The sequence below is a fragment of the Pezoporus occidentalis genome, unplaced genomic scaffold (assembly GCF_034315485.1).
Source record: "Pezoporus occidentalis ecotype Australia unplaced genomic scaffold, CSIRO_AGI_Poc_V1 ctg16, whole genome shotgun sequence".
NCBI classification, from domain to species: Eukaryota; Metazoa; Chordata; class Aves; order Psittaciformes; family Psittacidae; genus Pezoporus; species Pezoporus occidentalis.
Genome location: NW_026913425.1, coordinates 6,033,336 through 6,057,969, shown reverse-complemented (window position 1 = coordinate 6,057,969; position 24,634 = coordinate 6,033,336). Strand labels below are relative to the sequence as shown.

Sequence of the window (24,634 nt, the reverse complement as noted above, 5' to 3'; positions counted from 1 at the left end):
TTCATTTTGCAAGCAGTCTTATTGTGGAATAATGTTTTGAGATTCAGATACATCCACACAACTTTTTTCATTCCAAGGTCCTGAGTTTTCACAAAAGGTTAATGTACCTTAAAGCTTATGAATTTTGAGATCATATGCTATTATTATTAAAATTAATACTGATAAGCTTGTTTCTATAAAGCCTCTTTTTAAAAATAGTGTTGTTTTATATTCATAATCCTGTTCTGGTCACTGCTATATGTAGAGATTGCAGAATTAAACACATGTTTTCTGAAAAAGATAGCTGAAATGACAGAGGGTGCCCTGTGGTCCACAGTTTTGATTAAGGTAGTAAGGAAGCTGAAGTTTATCAGGAATGGGGGCCTGAAAGAGAAAGAGCAGAACAGTTAAGAATCTGTATTAACATATGTTATCTAGACTTGAGGGAATTTGGATTATCTGAAAATCAGAATTGTGTGCCCTACTTCATATCCGGTGTTCTATATTTGACTTTCAGTTTGAACAGAGAGGAAGCATCAGTGCAGCCTGACAATTAGTATCATTGCTTACTAATGAGACCAGTTGGATCCAGAGGAACTGAGGTTATAATGAGCAAAAAGTGTGTTATAAATTGTTATATGAGCATTCTTTATAAAAATACCTTCACGTTATTTTTACTAGACATGACAACATGCAGCAGAAAAGAAAGAGTAAGGATTTCTGATTCATATTCAGAGTTGTTGCTGATTTTTATGAGATTTTGTTTGCTAAAAACTTGAGATTAAAACTTGCAACCAAATTTTGTGGTGTTTCTCTTCATATTGGTGTATCACAGCAGAGGAGTAAGGTATAAAAGCTCAGAGCAGAGGCCAGCAAATCCCTTTTAGTCTCTATAGAGTTGAATCATTTTGCCTTTTTTTTACTTCGAGGCATGGACTGGTTTTGAGCACTTTATTTTTAATCAAGTGCTGGTACTCGTAGGCCATTTCTCATTAGTTTATCCAGTGTGCTACCTTTGTGTCACAGATCTTCCCTTTTACTTTATTATGCCATCCTGAAATCATGTAGTTGTATGTAGCGTTACAATATAATGGAGTGGTTCCTGTCAGTGAGGATTTTAATATTCCCAGTGTATAAATCCTTTTAATGGCTATTTAGGTGCTGCAAAACTTGCTTTCTTAGAGCAGTGGTTTTGCACCAGAGCATAGTGGATCACTGTGTATTGTAATGAAATAGAAATATCTTTTAATGCCCTGAGACTCTGCTGGCAGCTTAAAGTTAAAATGAGGATTATATTTCCTAACTACAACTACTTGTGTAATAAGCAGAGATTAACACTGTTAATTTCCCTCAGGGAAGTGTTCTGCTGCTGCTCTAGATGTCCTGGCCAATGTATTTCGTGATGAACTTCTGCCACACATTTTGCCCCTTTTGAAGGAATTGCTCTTCCATCCTGAATGGGTAGTTAAAGAATCTGGTATCCTTGTTCTTGGAGCAATTGCTGAAGGTAAGGCAACAGTGCATATCATGTTGCTGAATTTTTGATCCGTTCCTTACAGGTGAATTTACATATGCAAACAAGTGTATGTCCTTAGCTGGCTGGTGAATTTACATATGCAAACAAGTGTATGTCCTTAGCTCTACTAATTGGTGACTGGAGTTATTTAACTTTCATTTTCAAATCTGTGCATGTTTGGGAGGCAAAATAGCTTAAGTAATTTGTTTTGTTTCTCCCTTTCTCAACTCTGCAGCACATTTATTGGTCTGTCATGAAATACTACCTTGATTTCCTAGAAGAGGAATATTTAATAAATTTGAGCCTTGTATTTCATTTAAGTGTTTTCAGAAATGGAGAAGACACTCCTGTGATGTCTGCTCTGAGCTCTTTTTTCTGGATGGTTCTCCAATTTAAATATGTTGACTTCTGTTCCTTTGTATTTACTCATTCTTGCTTGGCTTTTTGCCTGTATTTTCAGCATCTCTGTCCTTTTTGCAAGCTGAAGAAATACATTTGGGTCCATGCCTGGATTATCATCCTTTTCCCACAGTGTCTCATGAACATTTTTCTTTTTTAATAGAAAACTGTTTTAAGTCGTGAAAGGTAGACCTTTGCTGACTAGAAATGTGCAGTTTTTCCTTGCTAGTCGTATTTGTATATTAGGAGAAAACAAGAAAAAAATTAAATTTCTTAAGGAATCCTTTTTAATGATGTGATGATTTGTTGTCAAGGTCAAGTCTTTCTGTACTTGTTGTCTTGGTTATTTTGAGTAGACTGAAAAGGACCTCCAGCCTTTATAAACTAATTTTATTTGGGTGTACTTGCCATACTCCATTTAATAAAGCAGAATTTCTGGAGACTGGGGAAGCACTGAAGTAGAAATGTGACTGAAATAATTGGAGATTTTAATTTTTTTATATAAGGTTTCTTTTTACTACTTAATATAAATTAGGCAGGCTTTGTATATTGTAAAATTGTATTCCTACATGATAGAGAATGAAAGTATGTCCTTTCTAGGAAACAAAAAAACTTTTTGTTAATTCTGGTACTGCAATAGCTGTATTTTTTCTCCTAGGCTGCATGCAGGGGATGATTCCGTATCTTCCAGAGCTGATCCCTCACCTTATTCAGTGCCTCTCCGACAAAAAGGCTCTTGTGCGCTCCATTACATGCTGGACTCTTAGTCGCTATGCACACTGGGTAGTTAGTCAACCCCCGGACACATACTTGAAGCCATTAATGACTGAGTTGCTAAAGCGTATCCTGGATAGCAACAAGAGAGTACAAGAAGCTGCCTGCAGGTAAGCCAAAGCTTAAGCAAACAGCACTATCCATGACACTTCTTCTTTATTGGAAACTATTTTAATGCCTTTATCAATCAATGCACAACTCCATTTCTTTCTTTTTGAGATCGGAGTAAATTCATAATTTCCTGGAGTAGTCGCAAGTTATTCCATATTGTAATAACTTGAAAAAAGTTATTTGGTATTTCTCTTGTCCAGTTTTTGTTTTCAGAGTATGAGACTCACAAAACTAAGTAAGTTATTGTAGTAAAAGAAATTGTCTGTTTGTGACACTTGTTTATTTTCAATATATGATATTTCATTGACCAGAAATCTGGGTGGTTTTTAATACACATACGAAAAAGGTCAATACTGATCACAATGGTATACTATCCTATCGTTTGATAACTGATTTTGTTTATATTTAGCTCAGGATTACCAAAACATTTGGCTTATGATTATTTCCAGGGATAGTCTCTTTCTCTTGAAGGGAGATCCTGGAAGATAAGATTCCCTTATCTCCCTTGTCTGCTGATACAACGAACTTAATGAAACATGCTTCGTAAGATTTGCATATTAAACACTTCCCTTTTTGCCTCTAAACCTTTTTAAGCATTGGGCTAGCAAATACCTTAGGCTTTAACACCTGTTCCAGTCTGTCTTTTCGTAGTGATGATAAACTGTTTCAGCAGGAAAATGGTGATATAAGACTAACAGATTCAGCTTCTCCCCCCAAAATCTGTTAACACTTTTCTTACCCAAAACTTGGTTGAAATGTGCATGTAGTTGAACACAGCTGTGTTGCAGTTCTTAAATAACCTCATGGAATTAATAAAAACAACAGTACACCTGTTTTGGGGTTTTATTTAAAGTTCAAGATCAGATTTATAGCATGTTTTGAAATACTTTGTTTAGAGCAGAGATTCATTAAAATTACTGTTGCAAGTAAAAAAAAGCAACTGTCTAGGAAACTCCACTTAAGGAAAATATAAAGCTGTTACAAGTCAAAACATTTACTAGCTTTCTAAATTTCAAGAAAATACAATGTTCTTTCTTGGAGAGGGGTAGAAAGCTGCTTTCCTGCAGTGAATAGTTGCATAGATTGTTAGTGTCTATCAAATTGAAAATTAGTCATAGAATACTCTGTGTTCTCCATCGCTAACCTCTATATCATAATAGATGTCTAATGTTCTTTTCTGTATTGTTGAGAAACTGCTCCCTGCGCCTTTAGTTGGTGACACCCAAAAAGATATTTTATTGAAACATGTTTTTCTGCTCATGTTGTATGCCTTTCTGAAAAAATAATTCATAATAACACAATAGAATAACAGATAAATAAGAATGCTAGCTACTTAGTGTTTACCATTGCATTGTGTTAAGAAAAAAGCATTTCTGTATTTGGTAGCATGCTAGTAGGGGATTGTTTGCTTCATGTGGTGATGCATGCATTTTTAGTGCAGAGACAGGCTAATAATAATCTTGTTGACACAAGCTAGGCCAGTAAATCTTCAATAGCTCATAATTTTTTCCTTTCTCTACTGTTTTTCTAAAGCAGCATGTCTGGTGTGGGGGCTTTTTTTTGTTTGCTTTGGGTGGGTTTTCTTAATGCTGTTGTTCAGACACTTGACAGAAAACTTGAAATGTTTTTCCATGATGCCGTGGTGTGTGCTTTGACCGGCTGGCTAAAAGTGTTCGTCCTCTGTCTTTGCTTTTAGTTTTCCATTTCTTTATGTATCTGGTTTTTGTGACTTTTTTTTTCCCCATAACATTTTGTCTGTGTGAACTCCTGAAAGTACAGGCTGATGTTGGCAGTCTACTGGCATAACAGCACTAGGGCTTCTATATGCAGTTACAGCATAAAGAGAGTGGGCTGTTTTTAACTGAAGCGAACAGATTTTCTAATGGTTCCTACTATTTCAGTTAGTATACTGGAACTTGTGTACAGTAATATTTTTTGGTGGGGGTTTCATGCATATACACAACAGATTTTATGGTAGTATATTTTAATTTTGTTCATTACAGTATGAGCTGAATCTTACATGTTCAGTCAAAATAGATCAAGGTTATCTCAGTAACACCAATCTGAAAACATTTGGGATGAATTTAAGGACTAAATACAGTTTTACGTATAAGCAAAAGTGGGTAGGTTGGGGCATTTTGGGGTTGTCTTAGTTTGTTTTTTTCCAGAATAGTAACTGACCTGTTGTTTTTTTTTCTGTTCCTCAGTGCCTTTGCTACTCTAGAAGAGGAGGCTTGTACAGAGCTTGTTCCTTATCTTGCATATATACTTGACACTTTGGTCTTCGCATTTAGTAAATACCAGCATAAAAACCTGCTCATTCTTTATGATGCTATAGGAACTCTAGCAGATTCTGTAGGACATCATCTAAATAAACCAGTGAGTATACCTTATATTCTGTAGAAGCACTCCTCATAATTGAAAAACTGGTTCAGTGTTTTTTGAAGCATGATTTACATGCTATAAAACAGAAACACTATTATTTCTGTGTAGGTTTCAATAACACTAAATATGTATGGGTAAATTAGGTAGACTGCATATACACAAACATTTGCCATTTTGAATACATGATTCAGTGTGGTGGTGGCTTGTGAAACATGTTTCTTACTGTGATTCGATCTTTTTTTTCTCATGCTCAAAGTTTTTCAGCTCAGAATAGATATATATCTCAATATAGATGTGAAATGGGACTTCAGAGAAATTGGCAGAATGTGTGTTTTAATTTCTAATGACCACACCGTTTTCAGTAACCACTTTTAAGCATAACTAAGCTACCCCGTGTGTCTCTTTCTAATGTATTGGAGCACACTGTCAGTAGAAATTGTTTTATCAGGGAGACACACATTTTATATATCAAAACAGAATCCTTTGGGCAAAGTACAGAAAACATACAGGCAAATATAGTGGGATTTTTTTTTTTAGTATACCTATATTAACTAATGGAATATGCGTACATGTCACATGTGTGCAACTTATGATGGTGATTGAAATTTATTTCTCTGTAGTGCTTCATATGACATGGACACACTAGAATAAAATTTTTTAAGCTGTTTCCATGGCATTTTACTTGCAAGTGAAAATCCCACACCATCAGAAGACCTCTTTTTCAATCTCTTTGGCCCTAGCCATCTTAACATTTAACAGTACTAGGAGGAAGCTAAGTGGAAGCTCCTGGTGATGGTGAGACTTCAGTCACACAGAATTTTGTATCTTTGGACACAGCATTAGCTGGTAGCATGTTGGCTCTTTAGATACCTTCTGGGAGTAGCAGCATGATAGGGATGCCTTGCTCAATGTCCTTTTGACTCTGGCTGTGCAGTGACAGGGAAGATGCAACGTGCAGCAGTTATACAGAATGAGTACGTGCATACTTCTGCAGGGATAGGAAATTACTTTCTTCGTGGGTAGTTAGTTGCTGGATGGAGTGGTTTCAGGAACTAGTGGGGGTGGAGCTGTAGCATCAGAGCAGTGGGAAATAGTTGAGAAAAGCAGGTGGCAGATGCACAGCCAGACTGCATGGCTAGTAAAAACATTTTCCATAGTCCCTGAGGCAATCATACAGATTTGTAACAACTCAGGCAGCTAGACTGGAACCCCAAACCTGGAGGAGCAGATTCACTCTGCAAAGGGACTTACATACTGCAGCAATAAATCTTAGAATACAAATGGTAAATTCGAATATTGAACTATATATGCATATTGCAACAATGATTGAATTACATTATAACAGGTTTTTTTTGCTGAAAAAGTAGAATATAAGTTCATAATACATAATTTTCTAGCCTTGAAATAAAATAGTATGCAGTGAAGTGTTTCAGCAGTTGGTGTATTTTCATCCTAAACAGGAATATATTCAGATGCTAATGCCTCCATTAATCCAGAAGTGGAACATGCTGAAGGATGAGGATAAAGATCTCTTCCCTTTATTAGAGGTAAATGTTAGAATTGGAATATTTTTTTATCAACTTATCTTAAGAACTATACTTCCTACTATACATACTCTTACTATGAAGTAAGACTATAAAAGTTGAGAGTGCTAGGTATTTCCTATTATGGAGGAAGTATTCTGACTGTAGGAGGAAAATTTTGTGCCTGAGGAATTGTCTTAGGTTTAGAGGAAGTCTTTTAGGTTTTTATTGGTTTTGGTTTGGTTTGTTGTTTGGGGGTTTTTTTTGTGTTTTTTTTTTTTCTGCCATTCTGGAGTGTTTGATGGGATTCTTTGAGAGGAAAAAATGTTCTATCCTTTTATTCTTGTCTTCTCTCTCCTTGCTCTCCCTTCATCCCTCCATTAAAACTATTGTCAGGCAAGCTGAAGGTATGAACCAGATCATGTAGTCTATTCTCTGTACTTTTCAAGTCTGAAACAAGAAAGCATCTCTAGAAAAATTAATTTCATAACTCTTAGGTAATGTTAGGGCTTGTACATACTCAAGATACTGAAGCTTAATATAAATGCTGGCAGAATTGTCGTAACTGGTGTTGTATGCACTATATTGGCTACGTCTAAGAAGATGATGCTGCTGAGAAATTTTCTCAACTGGCATACAGAGAAGAGAGTAACAACTTGCTGATAGTTGCCTTGGCTCAGCTAACAGGTACTGCCTGTCTAGGTTGTGTTTACTTAATCAGTTACATGTGGGTATACTTAAAATACTAATATATTTTAATTTACCGCTTCCAAGTAAAAGGCACTTCAGGAATGTGGGGAAAGGTAGTGACTGTTTTCTGTCTTTTTTGTTAATTCCAGTGCCTGTCGTCAGTTGCTACTGCCTTGCAATCTGGCTTTCTTCCATACTGTGAACCTGTGTACCAGCGTTGTGTAAATCTGGTGCAGAAGACACTTGCACAAGCCATGGTATTTTTCTATTGCTATTCCAGTGCTTGCATTTTATCTCCTTAAACCAGTATATTAACTATATAAAGTTAGGGTTTGCAGAGAAATCTGTAGCGTAACTATTGAATATGTAAATGACGCTGCAGTTCTGAAACTTTTTTTTATGCATACCCCTGAGAAAAATCTAATATGTTGAAAATGTGTACTTATTTGTTGCAGTTGCACAATGCTCAGCCAGACCAATATGAGGCTCCAGATAAAGATTTCATGATCGTGGCCCTTGATTTGCTCAGTGGTTTAGCTGAAGGACTTGGAGGCAACATTGAACAGCTAGTGGCTCGTAGTAATATCCTGACGTTAATGTACCAATGCATGCAGGTGAGATGAGCAACCTGTTTGATCTAAGGATTTTCTTTCTTAAGAGAGACAGAAACACTTCTAGAATTGTTATTTTTTTTGTTCTTCTCTTTAGGATAAAATGCCAGAGGTACGGCAGAGTTCTTTTGCATTGTTAGGTGATCTGACAAAGGCGTGTTTTCAGCATGTTAAGCCTTGCATTGGTATGTTTCATTTACATATTAAATAATTGTCTTACGAACTGATAAGAGGCTGGTTTAGCTATTGTTAAGTTCCTTATTCTGTGGGTTGCCTTTTCATGATGTAAGTTTCCATTTTCCTTCATCAGGAACAGTATCTAGTCCTCTGTCTTTCAAATTGTGTGCTTAAAATAAATGTTCTTATTTTTGTAGACAGTGCAAAAGTTAATTTTGTCCTTGATTTTTATGATGTAACAAACTGCCTGTTGTGCTGGAATACAGCAAAACAGATATACTCCAATTAGTATAGTTGCTTGCTTTGATAAATTCTTGAATTTACAGCTTTTTTTGTTCTACTAGAATATACTGTTACATAAAATTATATACATAAACTAGAAAACTTGGCGTGAAGAAAGGTTTTAGATGTTTTTTTTTTGCTTTAATTGCAGTAAGGAAGTATCATCAGTTACACACTTCCGTGATGTTTGCTGGCTTTACCCACAGATACTCTTGAGATAAACTTAACTTGCCAAGTGAATGCTTGGATAGGCTTGGCATTTAGAATTCATTTGGCTGGTGCTATTATCTATCATTGTAACTAATTTTTTCTTCAAATTTAATCAAAGATGTGATTGCCTCCTCAGCTTTTTTTTTTTTTTCCCCCCAAGCATAGCTGTGTACATAGCTATCCAGGTGATTTGAGGGTTGTTCAACTATACTATAAATTTGCAAGTACTTGTAGCTTTTTTTTCTTCTCCCTTCTTACCCTCACTCCCCCTACCCAAGCAAAGGAAGGGGAGAAAAAAAGGTTTCTAGAGTTACATAAAGCCAATTAGAAACATTTTTAAAGCAGAATTTGGAAAGATCTGCATTGACCTGCTTAGATTCTAAAATTCAGGTTAATCTGACATATAGCAGAAGTATAGCTCTTGTAAATTCATGTGTAACACTTTCCAAGCATTTAAATAGGCTTACACTATTTCTTTAAAAAACTTCTCTTCCCCCCCCCATGATCTTACAGTAATGGGACAAGATAATTGTATTGTGTGGTGAGATTTTAAAATGTTGCTCTTTCTAGCTGATTTCATGCCAATTTTGGGAACCAACCTAAACCCTGAATTCATTTCTGTGTGTAACAATGCCACCTGGGCAATTGGAGAAATCTCCATACAGATGGGTAAGATGTTTTTTTCCTTGAATCTCTGCACATTTAGCATGATTTGGGAGGTGGGGAGCACTGTGATACTTTCATGTAAAAATTTAAATAAAATCCAAGAGTCTTGTTCCTTTTTAGTAACTTCAGTTAGTTCCAGTTTAGTAAGTACCCAGTCTATTTAGATTATGTGTATTAAAGCTCATTTTCTTCTGAATATTCTTTTTTCTTTGGTTGTTTCAGGTATAGAGATGCAGCCTTATATTCCAATGGTGTTGCACCAGCTTGTAGAAATAATTAACAGACCCAACACACCAAAGACGTTGTTAGAGAACACAGGTACCCAAAAACTGATCCATACATGGTGAAGAGAACTAGATATTTTTTATAATTATTTTAAAAACTGCATAGGGCAACCACACCAGGACTGATTCTGTTACTATGTATTTGGCTTTTATAAGCAAAAGCAACTCTGTTTTGCAGAAGTTCTTACAAGTCTCAGTCTTGAAGAAAACTATCATATATCTAGATTCCTAAGTGCTTTCTCACTTTTACAATATTTATTTATCTGTTTAAGTATTCTTCCAGTTTTATTTATGTATTGAATTGACAGATGTATGCAGTAACACTTAAAGACTTAGTTCACACTGATTTTAATATATGCATGTCCTTACATGTGTACTGTATATATATGTCTAGTTTCTGAAACAAACATAATTGGCATATATGAAACAAATAATGAACTTTCTGAATTTACAAAAAAATGTACTTTTTAATAAGATAAACTTGTAATATTGTGCTAAAAAAATCTAGATCTGTGATGGCAGTTTTACAACATAACTAAGATTCTGTAAACCTTCTACTATCTGGTCACTTAACAAATTCCTGAAAAGAATTCCAATAATGGCATGCATGTTTTCTGTTCTGGACCATAGCTTTGCCTTCCAAATCAATCCTCAAATGCCTTACTGAATTGAAATTTCTGAGGCTTGTTTCTTTTGCATTTATAGAGGGCATGTTCTGGTATAAGGAGCACCTTCCATACTTTAGCAAAACTTTATTAATAATTATGTTTCTGTTTTACTATTTTACTAATTGAGACTCTCCCCTCCCGCCCCCTCTGTTTGAAAACTAATTGTCTTGTAAGGAAAGTATGGCTTAGTCGTTGCACCTGACAAGATTTAAAATTATGCAAATACAGTGGTACAGTTGTATTTTTTGAGCTAAACAAGGGATTTATTGGAGAGAGATTTTTCAATGCATATTGTTCCTCTGTTATTCTCTAAACTTAAATGCTGCAGTTTCTTTGTTCCTGTTCCCTTCCCCCATTTGGCATGGAAGGTGAACTTAAAGTAAAAAATTACCTAGTTGTCTGGCATATTATAGGTACTACTTCTTGTGAAGATAATTTTGAAGCATACACCTACTTATTGTGAAATACACCATGGAATAGTATAGCAATAAAAATTCTCTTTCCTCGTGCCTCTGCCCAGACACCCTTACTCCACACTAATGGATGTGTAACACCTGTAACAGAGAGGCATCCAGTACTTAAATGTTTGCTTCCATCATTGTTAGAAAATTTTTGGAAGCATCCAAACACTGACATTTTTTTCTTTTTTTTTTTTTTCCTTTTTTTTAATTCTCTGAATAGTTACTTTAAATGTGGGTGCATAACTGCAAATAAATGTTGAGTGTGGTGTATTTATTATAAGTTTGTTGTGGGGTATTGTGCTGTGTGCCACTAGTATGTGTAAGAATATCACTGTTTTCTGCTTTAGCTTCCTATGCAGTGAGCTATGAAAACACTTCCACGGAAGCATTAAACCACCTTAAATAAAAGTAATTGCGTAGAAAATAAACAGTACATACAAAAAAGTTGAGCTTTCACAGAGATTACTGTTTCTTGTACAGACCGTAGCTGTGACAATTTACAGATAAAACTTAAAAATATATTTTCATTTGGAAGTAGCACTTCAAGTGCAGTTTTGTAAGTTATAAGTGCTGAAGATTTTAGACACTGCATATTGAAATTGAGTAACATCAGGACAAAAAAGTACATTGCCAGTGAGCTGCAGATGACATGAAGTGAATATATTTCAAACTGCTAGTATATCCTACACCAAACTTTTGTTGGAGAAAGCATCATCTGCTTTATTGCATGTTTCATGAAACTGTTCACAAATGCCTGTTAATTAGAGTGTTGCATAGTATGTCCCTTGAACATAGGTTTCCTTTCTCTGCTTCATATAAATCTGCTGGATTTTAGTATTATTCATGTATTTTGCTTCAAGTGATCCTGATACATTATTCCCCACCCTCTCCTTTTTCTAAAGATTAATCTTTTGTGAGTTGAGCAAACACCATTAAAACACATTTGTATGATGATATTTTCCTTCAGTCTGTCCCTCAGAACAAAGGACAGACCTACCTAATCATGTAATGAAGCAATTTTGCTTTTCATGTATCTTTATGCCTTGGTATCAGAAGTCTGATTCTAACACAGCTTCTGTGAGGAAGCCTTTTGTGAACAGGAGAAATACTTGGATTAAAGAATCAGTTTTTCCTGCAGTCAGTTGCTGTGAGTTAGCAACCACTTTAAATCAGAGGATTTATGATATTATTTATAATTACAATGTTAAGAAGACAAATATTTCATGCTCTTTGAGAAGTGTTTCATCTATTAAGTGTTTTCTAGACCACAGTATTTTCCATGCAAAAGTATTTATAAAAGTATCTTTACTTATAAAGTAAACCTATTAAAATTTGAATTCTAAATATTGACAAAAAAAAAATTAGAATACTTGAATCTAAAATTGAAAACGATTAATTCCTTTTTATCAAGAGTATCCATAAAATTACATTTTAATAAACATTTCAAAACTTAGGTAAATTTACTGGAAGAGATTACTCTGAAGAGGACAGAATGACCGCTTACATGACAAAGCCTTTGGTTTTTAAATTGTGTTTTTGGTGTTCTCTCATTTACTTCTTTAATTTTTCTTTTACCCTGGAGAGTATACCATATATGTTGCTGCCTCTTATATAGGGGGTGGTAATAAACAGCACTGGTGAAATCTTATGTTTATTATCATACACAGATTCTGTTGGTTTCTGTTTCTGAGTTATTTGTTGTTTTTTCTTTATTTTTTCTCCTCCCCCCTCATTTGCTCATGTCTTGGTTGGCGTTTGGTGGTGTATAACCGTGATTGCGTTACCTTAGCAATAACAATTGGTCGTCTTGGTTACGTTTGTCCTCAAGAGGTGGCCCCCATGCTACAGCAGTTTATAAGACCCTGGTGTGTATTATTCAATCTTTTTTTTTTAATTCATTTTTCTTCACTCTCTTTCTTTCTTTCTTTCTTCTATCTCACTTTTAGATATATTTTCAGTTGGTTACAAAATCTCAATCCTTAATCATTGCCAACCATGTGACTAATCTTGTCCTATCAGGTTTGTGAGTTTTTAGTAGCACCGTCATGTATTCTTTATGTTGTGGCTAACGACTAATTTATGCATGGGATAAGATTGTCACATGCTTGCTGTGTTAAAGCTTGACTATGAAAGAGCATTTTAAAATCCACCAGAATGATAATACGATGCATGCAAATACTGTAGAATTTAAACCGTGCATTACTTAAAATTCAGTCTGAGGCTTGAATTGCTGTAAGGAATATATGTTATAGATTTGTTATGTATAAAATAGCTTGCTTGCTGCTGTAAAACTTAAATAACTGTTCTGTAAGTGGTATCTGACATAATTCATACTGTGATAGTATTATATGTCCCGCTTCTAATAATGATAGTTTTTATAAATATTACAGATACATGTCTCTTTCGTATTTAATGGAATGCAGGTCACACTTTCTAACTGTATATAGTGCAACAGGAGAACGAGATTCTGTAGATGATCCCTCATGGGAATTTACTAATAAAGACTGTGCAACAAATGTTTTTCTAAGAGTTCAAAATAGGGTTTCAAATCATCTTAATCAGTGTGACTTATTCCATCAGATACCATGATCTAGTTCTAACTTGGTTGAAGAAAAAAGTAGTAGAGTCAGCTAAGTTTTGCTTTCCAACCTGCTAGGTGCACCTCTCTGAGAAACATAAGAGACAATGAGGAAAAGGATTCAGCGTTCCGTGGGATATGTACCATGATCTCAGTCAACCCCAGTGGAGTAGTCCAAGTAAGATACATGAATAGATTTAAACTTGTTTTCTTTACTCATGTGAAATGTAGTGAAAGCTGTATATGGAGTGTAAAAAAAGTTCAGCTTGATGTGATTCCCTGCAGTGCACGATGTAGCCTTATTATGAGGTCAAGGAGGCCAAAATGTTTATATTGCTAATGATACATATCAGGATGCTTAAGTAATTATCACCTAGCAAATGAAAGGAGAAGAGTCTTACTAAATTCAGATTTTGCCTTTTAATTACAAAGAATATGTAAGTAATGAACTTTGGTTAAAATAACTGCATTTTGATACTTGTGGGGTTCTAGTCAGGATCTGTATGAAAATCTAAGGCAAAAATTTACATACTTAAACCTATTTTCTAGATGTAACCTATGTTTTTAAAACAAGAAACAGGACAAAAACAGGAACCTCCCCTTCATTCTTAAAACTTGGGTAGGGAAGATACTGTTTCAACTTTGGATATGTTGGTTAGTCAATGTGACGAGGAACATGCATGTCTTTAAAATAAAAGGTACATCTGAAGAATACAGTGTGACTTGCTCTTTAGTCTCCACACCTCCAAAATAAAGTACCAGTGTAATATTTTCTAAGAGGAAAAAGAAGGTTATTTTCCCTCTTCTCTGTCTGTAATTCTTTGTGAAACACAAGAACACCTTGTTTTGAAATTTTCAGTTCATTTCACTTTTTCTGTACTTAGCATTTTTCTCTGCTGCTGTCCATTTGTTCTTTCACATTCCATGAGGGGAGGGCATGATCAAAGATTCTCCTCATTATCCCATCTCTCTGTCTTTGTAGTTGTTATCCTCAGTACCTAGCCAAAAACATGGGCATCACCAATTTAATGATTAAAGACTCATGTCTTACTAGTGTACTGGGAGGTAATGCATGACAGCGGATGGGGGATTAGGGATTTCGGGGTGGTTTTAGTTTTAAGTCTGTGTGATAAACATTCTGTGTATCCTAGAAAAATCTTTTGGCTCTGCTTAAAGAAACAAAACAGCTTTTTTCCCCAATTGGAAATGTGTGAGAGAGTGTTACAACCGTATTCTTGAATTTCTTGCTGGTTATTAAGGTGATTGATTCTTGAACTTGGTATGTGTACTGAAAGAATTAACGTTAGACAGCTGTAGTGTGGGAGGGGACAGTTGGGGTTTCAACTGTGGGTTTATTAAATCAAAAATCTGATTAAACAAAGCAATTCCTACAATCAGCTATTTCTATTTCTGAACACTTAGGCATACAATAGCTTACTACTATTGTCTGAATTAACTGGAAAATAAATACACAAAAACAAAAGCAGTTGTTAATTATGATTGAAGACCCTACATAGTTCATAGAATGAACATCAAGTATTGTTTTCAGACATGTAAATTGAGATTTCTAACCTATATGATTGTTTAATCTTATAGGACTTTATTTTTTTTTGTGATGCTGTTGCATCATGGATTAGCCCAAAAGATGATCTCCGAGACATGTTCTGTAAGGTAAGGTGTCTAATATGACAGTATATCCTACGGGTAGTTGTTTTGGATCCTTTGGGTTTTTTCTTGTTTTCTGTTCCACTGTTAGCACTTACTGTATGTGTGGTTGTGGAGGCTTCTTTGCAAGGCCATACGTTTTCAGACAAAACAATATAAAAATCCTGTCCTAGTTAGCCTCTTGGATAACTGGTCTCGAAAGGAACATCATGTCCAGGAAATGCACAGCTGATGAGTATTTTCGTATCAGCAGTAGGAAACAGCAAATACTTACAAGCTCAAAAGGAAGTCCAGGATGCAGTCTGTGATGATTGTCCAAAGCAGTCTCAGTGAGTGTTTCTGCACTGGTCCTTCAGCATTGGACACCTGCTTCAGTTAGTTAAGACTCCTCTTTTTCAGATTCTTCCGAAGTTCTCTGTGTGGGATCTAATGCATTCAAACTAGACACAATGGTTCTTTGTCATGCGGTATAAGGCCACCCTTCCTTTTTAAAGTTTATTCTGTTGTGCTTTTTGCCATGCAGGAAAGGAGACAAAGCATTCTCCAAGTGATGGCATGCGCATTTTTAGATTACTTCTTCATGAATACATAATTGCTGTAGTCCGGTTAGGTGTTTGTCCAGCAATAATTGTGCCTTTCAGAAACATTTCAAAAAACCTGCTTGTTTTGTTTTGTTCTGTAGCACTAGAGCTGAGAGAAAATACCACTCCCAAGAGCATGGGTAGAAGAGCTGCCAGTGTTGAAACCTGATATATGCCCTAAGAATTTTATCGCTCTATAAAAGCAAGACTGAAGACTGTAGCTGAAGCTCACTTGCTTTAACTCTACTGGAAGATTATTTTAATAGTGTTCCTTTTGTCATACCTGAATGTTCTTAGATTTTCAGTAGTTTCTTGGCAGGTGGCTAATCTGACCCTTTGAGTTAGGAAAGAGAGGTGAGCCTGCTTATAGAAGGTCTGAGGGAGAAAAGCAGTAAGTTAACTGGTGATACTGTAACGTCGTTATCACTATGTTCTGTTGAAGAACAGCTTGCTTGAGAATGTTGTGTTGAGCCTGAACTTGGTGCCATGAGCTTTAACTTTACTGTGAGGATATGTTCATGACTGACTATTCCACGATTTAGTATCATTGACTTTAGAACAGAAAACCAAAACTTTGGACTATCATTGCATAATTTCCTATGAGGAGGAGCTGTTTCATCTGCTTTTGTTCTTTCTAACATTTGCCTTTCAACCTCCTGTTTTTAGAGCTAGCATACTAAGAACTTCATTTAATTTTTGTGGGTTTCAGTTAATTTATTATGTTGGAAGGTCCAGACTGAAACCTGTAGGGCTTTTTTCCCCTCTTTCACTGGCTTTTGACTACCCTTGTCTGTGGATCCCTGTTCTTTCAAAATGCAAAAAATGTTAAGAGTTTCCTTTTTAGTAAGAGTTGTCTTACAGGTTCCATGGTAAAAAAAAAAAAAGAAAAAAAAAGAGTTCTCACAGTGTGCTTTTGTATTTGTGCTAGGAATTGACAGGTTTTCATTCTGTTAAACTGCAGTTAACAGCTGGCTGTAGTTTTGGCTCAGCTTTCTTCCCACAACATACTGTACATTTAAAAAAGAAATGTGAATACAGTAATCTTAACGTATATAAACTGTGTCAATTGGTAAAATATATACCATTCTGAAATGGCCTAACTAGGTTTTAAGTCATTTTGCTCATTAAAAATACATATGTATACACAGACTAATTTTTGTGAGAAGCTATATTGAGTATGTCACCCTTAAAAGAAAGCATTTCAGTGAAGAAAGACATTACTAGACTTCTTCTGTTTCTTAGTACAATTTAATTCAATATTAATTAAATACAATAAAGTCAAATACAATTTAAATACAGCAATATATACAGTTTGCACCTCACTGTATGTGTTGCTAGTAAATAACGTATCCTCTGTTTAGTAATTATCTTGACTTCCCATCTCTCTCTTTTGTAGATTCTTCATGGATTTAAAAATCAAGTTGGGGATGAGAATTGGAGGCGTTTCTCTGACCAGTTTCCGCTTCCCTTAAAAGAGCGCCTTGCAGCTTACTATGGAGTTTAACCTCATGCACTGTAGCTGCAGTCCCATAATTAGAGGTAAGCGCCCATATCTTCCTTGCTAAACAGAGCTGTGTAACAAACTTCCTCCCTGTTTGCATTACATGAAACATAAATAATTCATCAGACTAGGAATTTTTCAGATGTGCTTCCTATGAGAAGTTAAAAAAAAGGGGTGATAATATACCTAAATGATGGTAGCTGTAGCGAAAGCACGTGACTGTCTTGCTTTATTTTTACAGCAAAATAGAAAGTGAGTGTATGATATGCACAATTAATGCATCATGATAAGGTTGGAAGCATAGATCTAACAAAGCGCCTGTTCAAGTTTAAGAAGCAAATTATGAGTATAATCTTCAATCCCTTATATGAAAGATACAGGCTACTTTATGTCTTACAAATTAGTAATGGCAGATGTGGTCCAAGGAGGACTATTCCTCTAGGATAGGAAAGCAAGTTTGCTAACACTTTAGCAATGAGAAGTCAAACATACTCATAGCCACATATTACGTGATCTTTGCACTGAATAAAGGATGTTATGCTGATTTGTAACTTTACTGTAACTGTAGAGCTTGATGTTTTGGGGAGTTTGATGTGCTTATTATTGCCATGTCTTAGTATATGAATTCAGAATTGTTACAGTTTTCTGAAGAGAGTGAAAAGAACAACAAAGAACAGTGATAGTACATTCTAAAATAGTTATGTTGTTATACCACCTTGGTATCTGCAAGGTGCACATTGTATGAAGCAGATTTCCCATGTGTGAAGTAGTGTGATACTATATACTACCCAAAAAACAGGGTGAATTGTTTATTCTTTCACCCTTTTTATGAATTTGATATTTGCTGTATAATTTTGTACTAAAATTATGAGTAAATCGTGTAATTCTGTTTTATTGTTGAATGGACTACTATTTAAAAGTCAGCCTAAGATTTTTTCAGAGTCAGTAATGTAAGAAGTCCTCTTTGAATTGCATGGTGATCTGACCAGTGGGTTAAAAATAAACAAATTTCAAACATTTAAATATTTTCCAATGAGGGCATTTTAATTCTCTTGTAAAGAGGAATCCAAAGTGATAAAATCTGCCATTATTCTCAGCTTGACCTGAGAAGACACTATGCCTTCTCTAACAACGTAGTTGTGAAGTTGTTAGTTCAATAGCAGTTATGTTTAATGTTCTTTCTCAATGTTATAACTACCTCATAATTTTGTGCTAAAAATGGGTAAGCTTGTTAGAATATATAGGACTGCTCTTACTTGAAATCTAAGCTTAGCCACAATAGTGGAACTGTTATTGTAGCTTTAAAGCTTACATTGTTGTTTCATGAATAATAATTTACCTGATATAAATGGACTCTTTTCTTAACAGACTTAAAAAAAGAAAATCTAGGCATAAATTTGTTTTATGTTAAAGGGTGGCACCTACTGCTTAAAAAGAAAGGCAAAAAAGCTCATTGTTTATCACAGATCTGTCACTTAAGGTTCAAGGTAAGATTTAATTATACTTTTATCTTTTTCTTTACAGGTCCTTCAGTCTGGGAGACTATGAGGGAGCCTCTGCACCCAGGGAAAATGTTACCCTTTACTGGGGGGAAGGGTAAACCAGTAGGGAAAACAGTACAATCCCAACCCTACTGGGAGGGGCGGGAGGGAGGTGTTGCCGTCACTGTATTAAGTCGATGTTGGGAAATGTTTTAACATCTGGAGCCTTTGTGGGTGGAAATCTGTCTCCTATTACAACTCTGCACTGGATGTGAAGAAGAAAAAAAAAAAAGGAATCTAGTCACAAAACAGCACATTTTGGAATACTGTGGGGAATTATACCAAAATAAGAACCATATAATTGAACCATAGGGATACGTAAAGAGGAAATCTATTTTGCGCACAATAAAAGAAACCTAAGAATGGGGGTCACAAACAGCAAAAGGCTTTCTTTTTTCTTTTATGTTTTTTAAGTAAGGGTTTTCTACATTATTTCATCCTGCTTGATGGGATTCCTAGGTATTTGCATGTTGATGAAGAACTACACAAATGAAGTTAGGACAGTTAAAATGCAGCTTGTGTCTGTGTTAGGAGCAGGCACTTGCAGTGTACACTATAGAAACCCCATCATAAAGTAATAAAGGTTAAGTTGGACAAAATGAAGCAACCTGCAAGCTGCCAAATGAGTCACTCCTTTCATGTTTAGGGTAAGGGGAGGGTCACTTCAAAGGAAAGATTGACATTTTAATTTTTAACATTAAAAGAAGAATTAAAGTAGTGGATATGATTTGATTATTGTACTTCATTAGATTTCATTTCTAGAGTAAGGCATTATTCTTAACGTGCAGTTTAAGGTTCAGGCATGCGTTCTGGCTCATAGTGATCAGAAGTAACTTTAATTAGTGGGGAAGTAGCATGCTTGCATCACATAGAGTGAAATTGGTATACATTTACCTATGTTGCGCCAGTTTTGTGTTACAGTTTACCAATTCAATATAGCCCTGCATTTAAAATTCCTTTTAAGATTCTGTGGATTTTATTTTTATTAAGAATATAGATATAAAGTACTGTAGTTAACGATTAGGCCTTGAAATACCTTTTTAGGATCTGTTAAGAATAAGATTGATATTGTATTGTGTGTAACCTGCACAATGTGGAAAGCTGATATAGCTGTGCAAAATACTTGCCTCTGTGCTGTCAGTGTGATGTGCTTTCTGCATGGTTATATACTAGTGATTTTATCAGAATCTCTAAAAATGAGTTACATGGTAAGACCCGTTAAAGGCTGCGTAAATGTTAGTTGGCACGTAAAGACAATTGTAGAAGTTGATGACATGATTGCTCTATTTGTGTTTATTCCCACTCAACATATTCTACGCTTTCTTTTTGTTCAAAGCATGATCTTAAAGTGATGTTTAAGTTGATGGATGTAATGCAGGGTATCTACACTGTATCGGCGCATGTTGGTGGCCCTTTGTGATGTAGTTAAATGCACAAGGGTGCAAGTTTAAAGCTACAGAGTGAAAGTTGGTTTGGATCCTCTTCATTTCATTTGTTTAGCTTTTCTGTTGTGTTTGTTTTTTTTTTTCCTCTACTTACATGTATTCCTGTGAATAAATCCTTGTTAAGTTAACCCTTTACTTTTCCTTCCATGTGTATTTTCTTATGTACTGTGAATGTGAAATCCTAACTGGTACACTTGATCTTGTGTCCATCTGAAAGTGGCAAGTCTTTAATAATTTAGATTGCCTAAAAAGTATCCCATGATGATAAAGGAAAATGGAGAGATTTTTAACTCTGCTGGTCAGAGGTGAAGCCACACCTTTCCATTTTTCAAGTGCTGCATAATTAATCTGCAAAACAAAGTTAAGCCATAACAGCCTTTTTGTAGATTTAGTTTCTCACCTTTGCATTGCAAAATGGATACTGGATAACAGTTCTGGGGGATTTTGTTTGGTTTTGTTTTGTTGGGGTTTGTTTTTGGTTTTCTTTTTCCTTAAGAACTTGCTCTTTGCATGGTTCTGTTCTTTGACTGTTGAATGATTTAGCCATTGCACTGAAGTTGGAGCTGTGTGAGTGTGAACTTATAAATGCTGTTTAAAGAGGTTTGATTTTTTTTTCTTTAAATGCATGGTAGCATGCATGTTTTAAATGCCCCCCACTTCCCTTCCGTGGGTTTTTGTTGGCTTTGTAAATTTTTAATGGGGTATGCCTGAAGAAGAGTTTGAACATGTACTATATGAAGTACATTCGGTAATGCTAGTACATAGTATTTATTTGATTTGGTCAAAATTGCATGTGATAACTTGCTTTCAAATGGCATTGCTTTGGTCACAAGTATAAAATTCCTTCTTAACTAATTACTCTGAAGTTAATTAGTGATAGTCACTAAAAACACTTTAAAACCAAATTCTGAAAGGAAAAAAAAAAAAAACACACACCCCAAACCTTTAATATGTAACAAGGTGGGATATTATTTTGGACCCAAACTTGTTTTGAGTGTGTTTGAACATTAAGGAAGAATTTCAGAGGAATTACATTAAAAAGTCTGTAGATAGAAAATGTGCTCAAATAATACTGTAGCATAATAGCTAGAATCTGAGTTTAACTAAACTTCTTAAATTTCAGAAAGCCCCTTTAACCAAATAAAACCACTCCACCTCACCTTGGATTAGTTTAGGATGCCACTTTTGTATATACATATTTTAATAGGTATTTATACAGATGTGAACTGATCTGGTATAACAGCGAGGAAAATAATTAAAATAAGGCAGAAATAAACAGTACTGACAAAAATAGTCTTTTGTATCAGTAAGTTCTCTCATGGTATATTTTAAAGCAAATAAACCATATTCCTAACACATCATATAGTGCAGAGATTTGCAGAAGCCATTTAGGGTATACTGTGAGGTAAGAAAAGTTCTGAATCAGCGTTAACATTTATAATTCAATTATTGCATCATGGGATATATAAAAAGCATCTTAATTCTTGTGGTGTAGTCTTGACAGTTATTGAATGTTGACTGAATGTTTCTACTGGTAGAATTGTGAGTTTGTCTTTGTTACATTCCAGTGTTTCTGCCTCTTGGCATGCTAAAAGCACGGCTTACTTCATTTGCTCCTTACACACTGAATAAAGTGCTGTTAGTGTGCTAAACTACAGAAATAGCCGCTGCTAAGTAATGATGTAGATTTTCTACTTGAATACTTTTGTTGTAGGAACCTCAGGAGGTCAGTGTTTACTGTTTTTATATATGCCTTTTTCCTGTTTTAAGTTTCCCTTTTGAAGGATTCTGAGAGTGAAAAAAGCTGCTGATCAACCTAAGTTGGTAACAGAAAGTGTATTGAAAATCCTTATAAATGCATCTTTTTGGCAGTTCTAAATTGCTGTTGAATTAGTCTTAAGTGAAGTTCAATACAAAATTTTTTTTCATTACACGTTCAGGAAACAACTTGTTTCATTTAGGGGAGAAATATCAGAATAGTTCATTATTTTAGCCAGTGCAAGAAAAAATAATAAATTTTGTAATTTTTTTCCAAAGCTTGATTATTTTCTAAATCAATGAATATGTATATATTTAAATTGTAATAAGATAATTCCTATGCTTTAGTTTATTGCTCCTTAAAGCTTGTACTCAGAAGATAACTTTCAGAAGAATGGGTTTAAAGTTTATAATCATTATCATTTTTAAAAGTTCTGAAGTAGCATAAATTTTGTAACAATATGGATACACACTGTGATTTTTTTTTTTTTTGTTAGGACTTTTATGTTAGCATCAATCTTAATTACTTAGACTGCATATATTGTATAATAGTAAAATGTATATTTTCAAACTTCAAGTGGCTTTCCTCAAGTGAAACTCATTGCTACTTAGAAATACTCAAATACTAGCTTTATCTCAGGTGAATACTCTTGTACCCTTTTTTTTCTTTTTCAGTTTTAGAACACATGCTAACAAAAATGTGTCTTAATTATATCAGTTTATGTATTTCATTCAGACAGCTTCTCTATCTTAATCTAAATTAACCTTTTACTGGGGACAATAATGACTTTTGCTTCACCTATTTTATTCATATTGAATGTATTAACAGATAAGATGCAAAACCATTCTTCCCCTGAGGAGAATGCATCCATATTCAAAAAACTGAAATATTTATTGCAAAATGCTTTAAATGCAGCATTATATTGGAAATAATTTGTTTCTGATTTTGTTAAAGGAAGAAGTTGCAACTTAACACTAACTGCTTCAATACTGTCTTTTTCATGGGGATGATAGATGCATAAAGCTTCTATATAGGGTCTAAAGAGTAAATTTTTGTCTTAGATAAAGGTTAAGCTTTACAGTGAAATGGCAAAACATTCTGCAGTTATCTCAGATGCTGGTGTAGTTTGCGTACATATTTGTTATATATTATGTAAGTATTTCCAGTAACCTCATCTTGGCTAAATAAAGCTTGATCAGTAGCTGTGTGTTTCACTCACCTATGCATTCTCCAGAATGACTTGCATCCATCAGTCTTCTAGGTATTATTCTCCAATAGAAATTTTGTGATGCAGGCTGATGCTTGCTTTTTGCACTTAATGGTTGGAGCAAGCCAGCTTTAGATTATTTTAAATGGGACACTGAGGGGAGTACTCTGGCTGCTTGCCCTGTAGAGTATACTCTGCGAGAATAACCATGATGCTTACTTGAATGTACTTACATGAGGGAAGTTTAAAATGGCTCCACAAGATGAATTGTTGTGTGGTGTTACAGTGTATTTCAAAATAAGCCGAATCCACATCTCAAAGAATTCAGCACTTACAGTACAGTATCATTTTTCTATAAGCTGCTTCTATTGTGCTACTTTTGCCTTGGGTATCTATTTCCTTATTTTGGGTGAGCAACAAAATTGAGAAGGCCTGGGTGTTTTTTGTGAGGAGAGTGATTAAAAAAAAAAAACAACACACTGGTATGAGCACGTCCATTTGGCTGTTGAAATCTCCAGTGTAATCTTTTTTTCATGGGGATAGGTAGTTATGTTGTGCATTGTCTGACTTACTAATACTAGACACGTCTAAAATTTCTAATTGGATGCAGTATACAAAATAGTTTAAAGGTGACTGGATCTTTCTGCTGACAACTTAGGTTGTATGAGTTTTGCTTGAAAGCTTTAAATCTGATGTGTCTGTATCTGCCACAATGTTGGAATGTTTCCTTCAAACATATCCTCCTGCAACCTCTCAAACTGTACTAAATTTGAGTGATATTTCTTGAAGTCTGCCTATGTGCTAACAGAACTTCATTTTAAATAGAATATGGTTTTAATTTTTGATAAGCTGCTGAATTTTAAAGAGTTTTTGGGGCCACCAAATATTTTGGATCATGCAGAGAATATATATTGTACTGTAGTAATTTTGTATTTACATTTGTATGATGTGACATAATAGATGTGAATGTTAATCACTGCTTGACTATGTTAATAAAGTTGTTTAAATATAGATGTTGCATTCCAATTTTTAATGAGAGATTAAATTTTCATATTAAATTTATGGGTTTTGCCCAACCCAGTAGCACACTCTTCTGGTTCACGCATGAAAGTTCTGGAGTCTCTTGCATAAGGATTTATATTTGACCTAAAATAAAGTTATCTTTGGATAAGTTAAGGAAGTCAGTTCAGTTTAGATGCTTTATGCTGTCAGATTGATGTATAAATAGGAGTGTTGGGTGATAACTGGTAACTGCTTTACTATTGCGACATGCTGTATTGACTGTATTTTTGTTTCAAACAGCTGATGTTTGCTAAGTCTGACCAAATTAGGGGGATGGGAGGGGAAGGGAGTTATTGTTTGTGCTATCAATAATGTGACTTAAAAAAGGAGCTAACTGGAAATAAACTAAAATTATTCAAAACTTTGCACCAAAACTTGAAGTGGTCTTAGTCTAATTTTATCTAGCTTTTATGGGACTGTGATAATACAAACTATTTAAGGATCTGTCCTTCATTTATATAACTTTCTGATACACAAGTCTCTAAAATGGAAGTATGAAACTAACAGTAGTAGCTCTCTGGGCAAAATCCACCCATGTTGATTTGAACATTTTATGTTC

At 34.9% G+C, this 24,634-nt stretch overlaps 1 protein-coding gene across 2 annotated transcripts in view; it reads left to right on the top strand.

Moving 5' to 3' along the window:
- The window catches only part of TNPO1 (transportin 1), a 78,300-nt gene extending 54,276 nt beyond the window's left edge, over nt 1-24,024 (top strand). Inside the window, exons 13-26 of one of the 2 annotated variants that reach the window (XM_062612470.1) lie at nt 1,334-1,486; nt 2,553-2,778; nt 4,987-5,158; nt 6,625-6,711; nt 7,527-7,634; nt 7,833-7,991; nt 8,086-8,173; nt 9,228-9,326; nt 9,546-9,641; nt 12,526-12,601; nt 13,393-13,492; nt 14,911-14,985; nt 16,957-17,099; nt 18,586-24,024. In XM_062612470.1, the coding sequence (XP_062468454.1) occupies nt 1,334-1,486; nt 2,553-2,778; nt 4,987-5,158; nt 6,625-6,711; nt 7,527-7,634; nt 7,833-7,991; nt 8,086-8,173; nt 9,228-9,326; nt 9,546-9,641; nt 12,526-12,601; nt 13,393-13,492; nt 14,911-14,985; nt 16,957-17,064 (1,547 nt within the window). In that variant the 3' untranslated portion in view covers nt 17,065-17,099; nt 18,586-24,024. Of the gene's footprint in view, nt 1-1,333; nt 1,487-2,552; nt 2,779-4,986; nt 5,159-6,624; nt 6,712-7,526; nt 7,635-7,832; nt 7,992-8,085; nt 8,174-9,227; nt 9,327-9,545; nt 9,642-12,525; nt 12,602-13,392; nt 13,493-14,910; nt 14,986-16,956; nt 17,100-18,585 lie in introns of those variants that run through there. The other variant, XR_009963550.1, reaches the window with a different exon arrangement.
- The last annotated feature ends 610 nt before the right edge of the window (nt 24,025-24,634 follow it).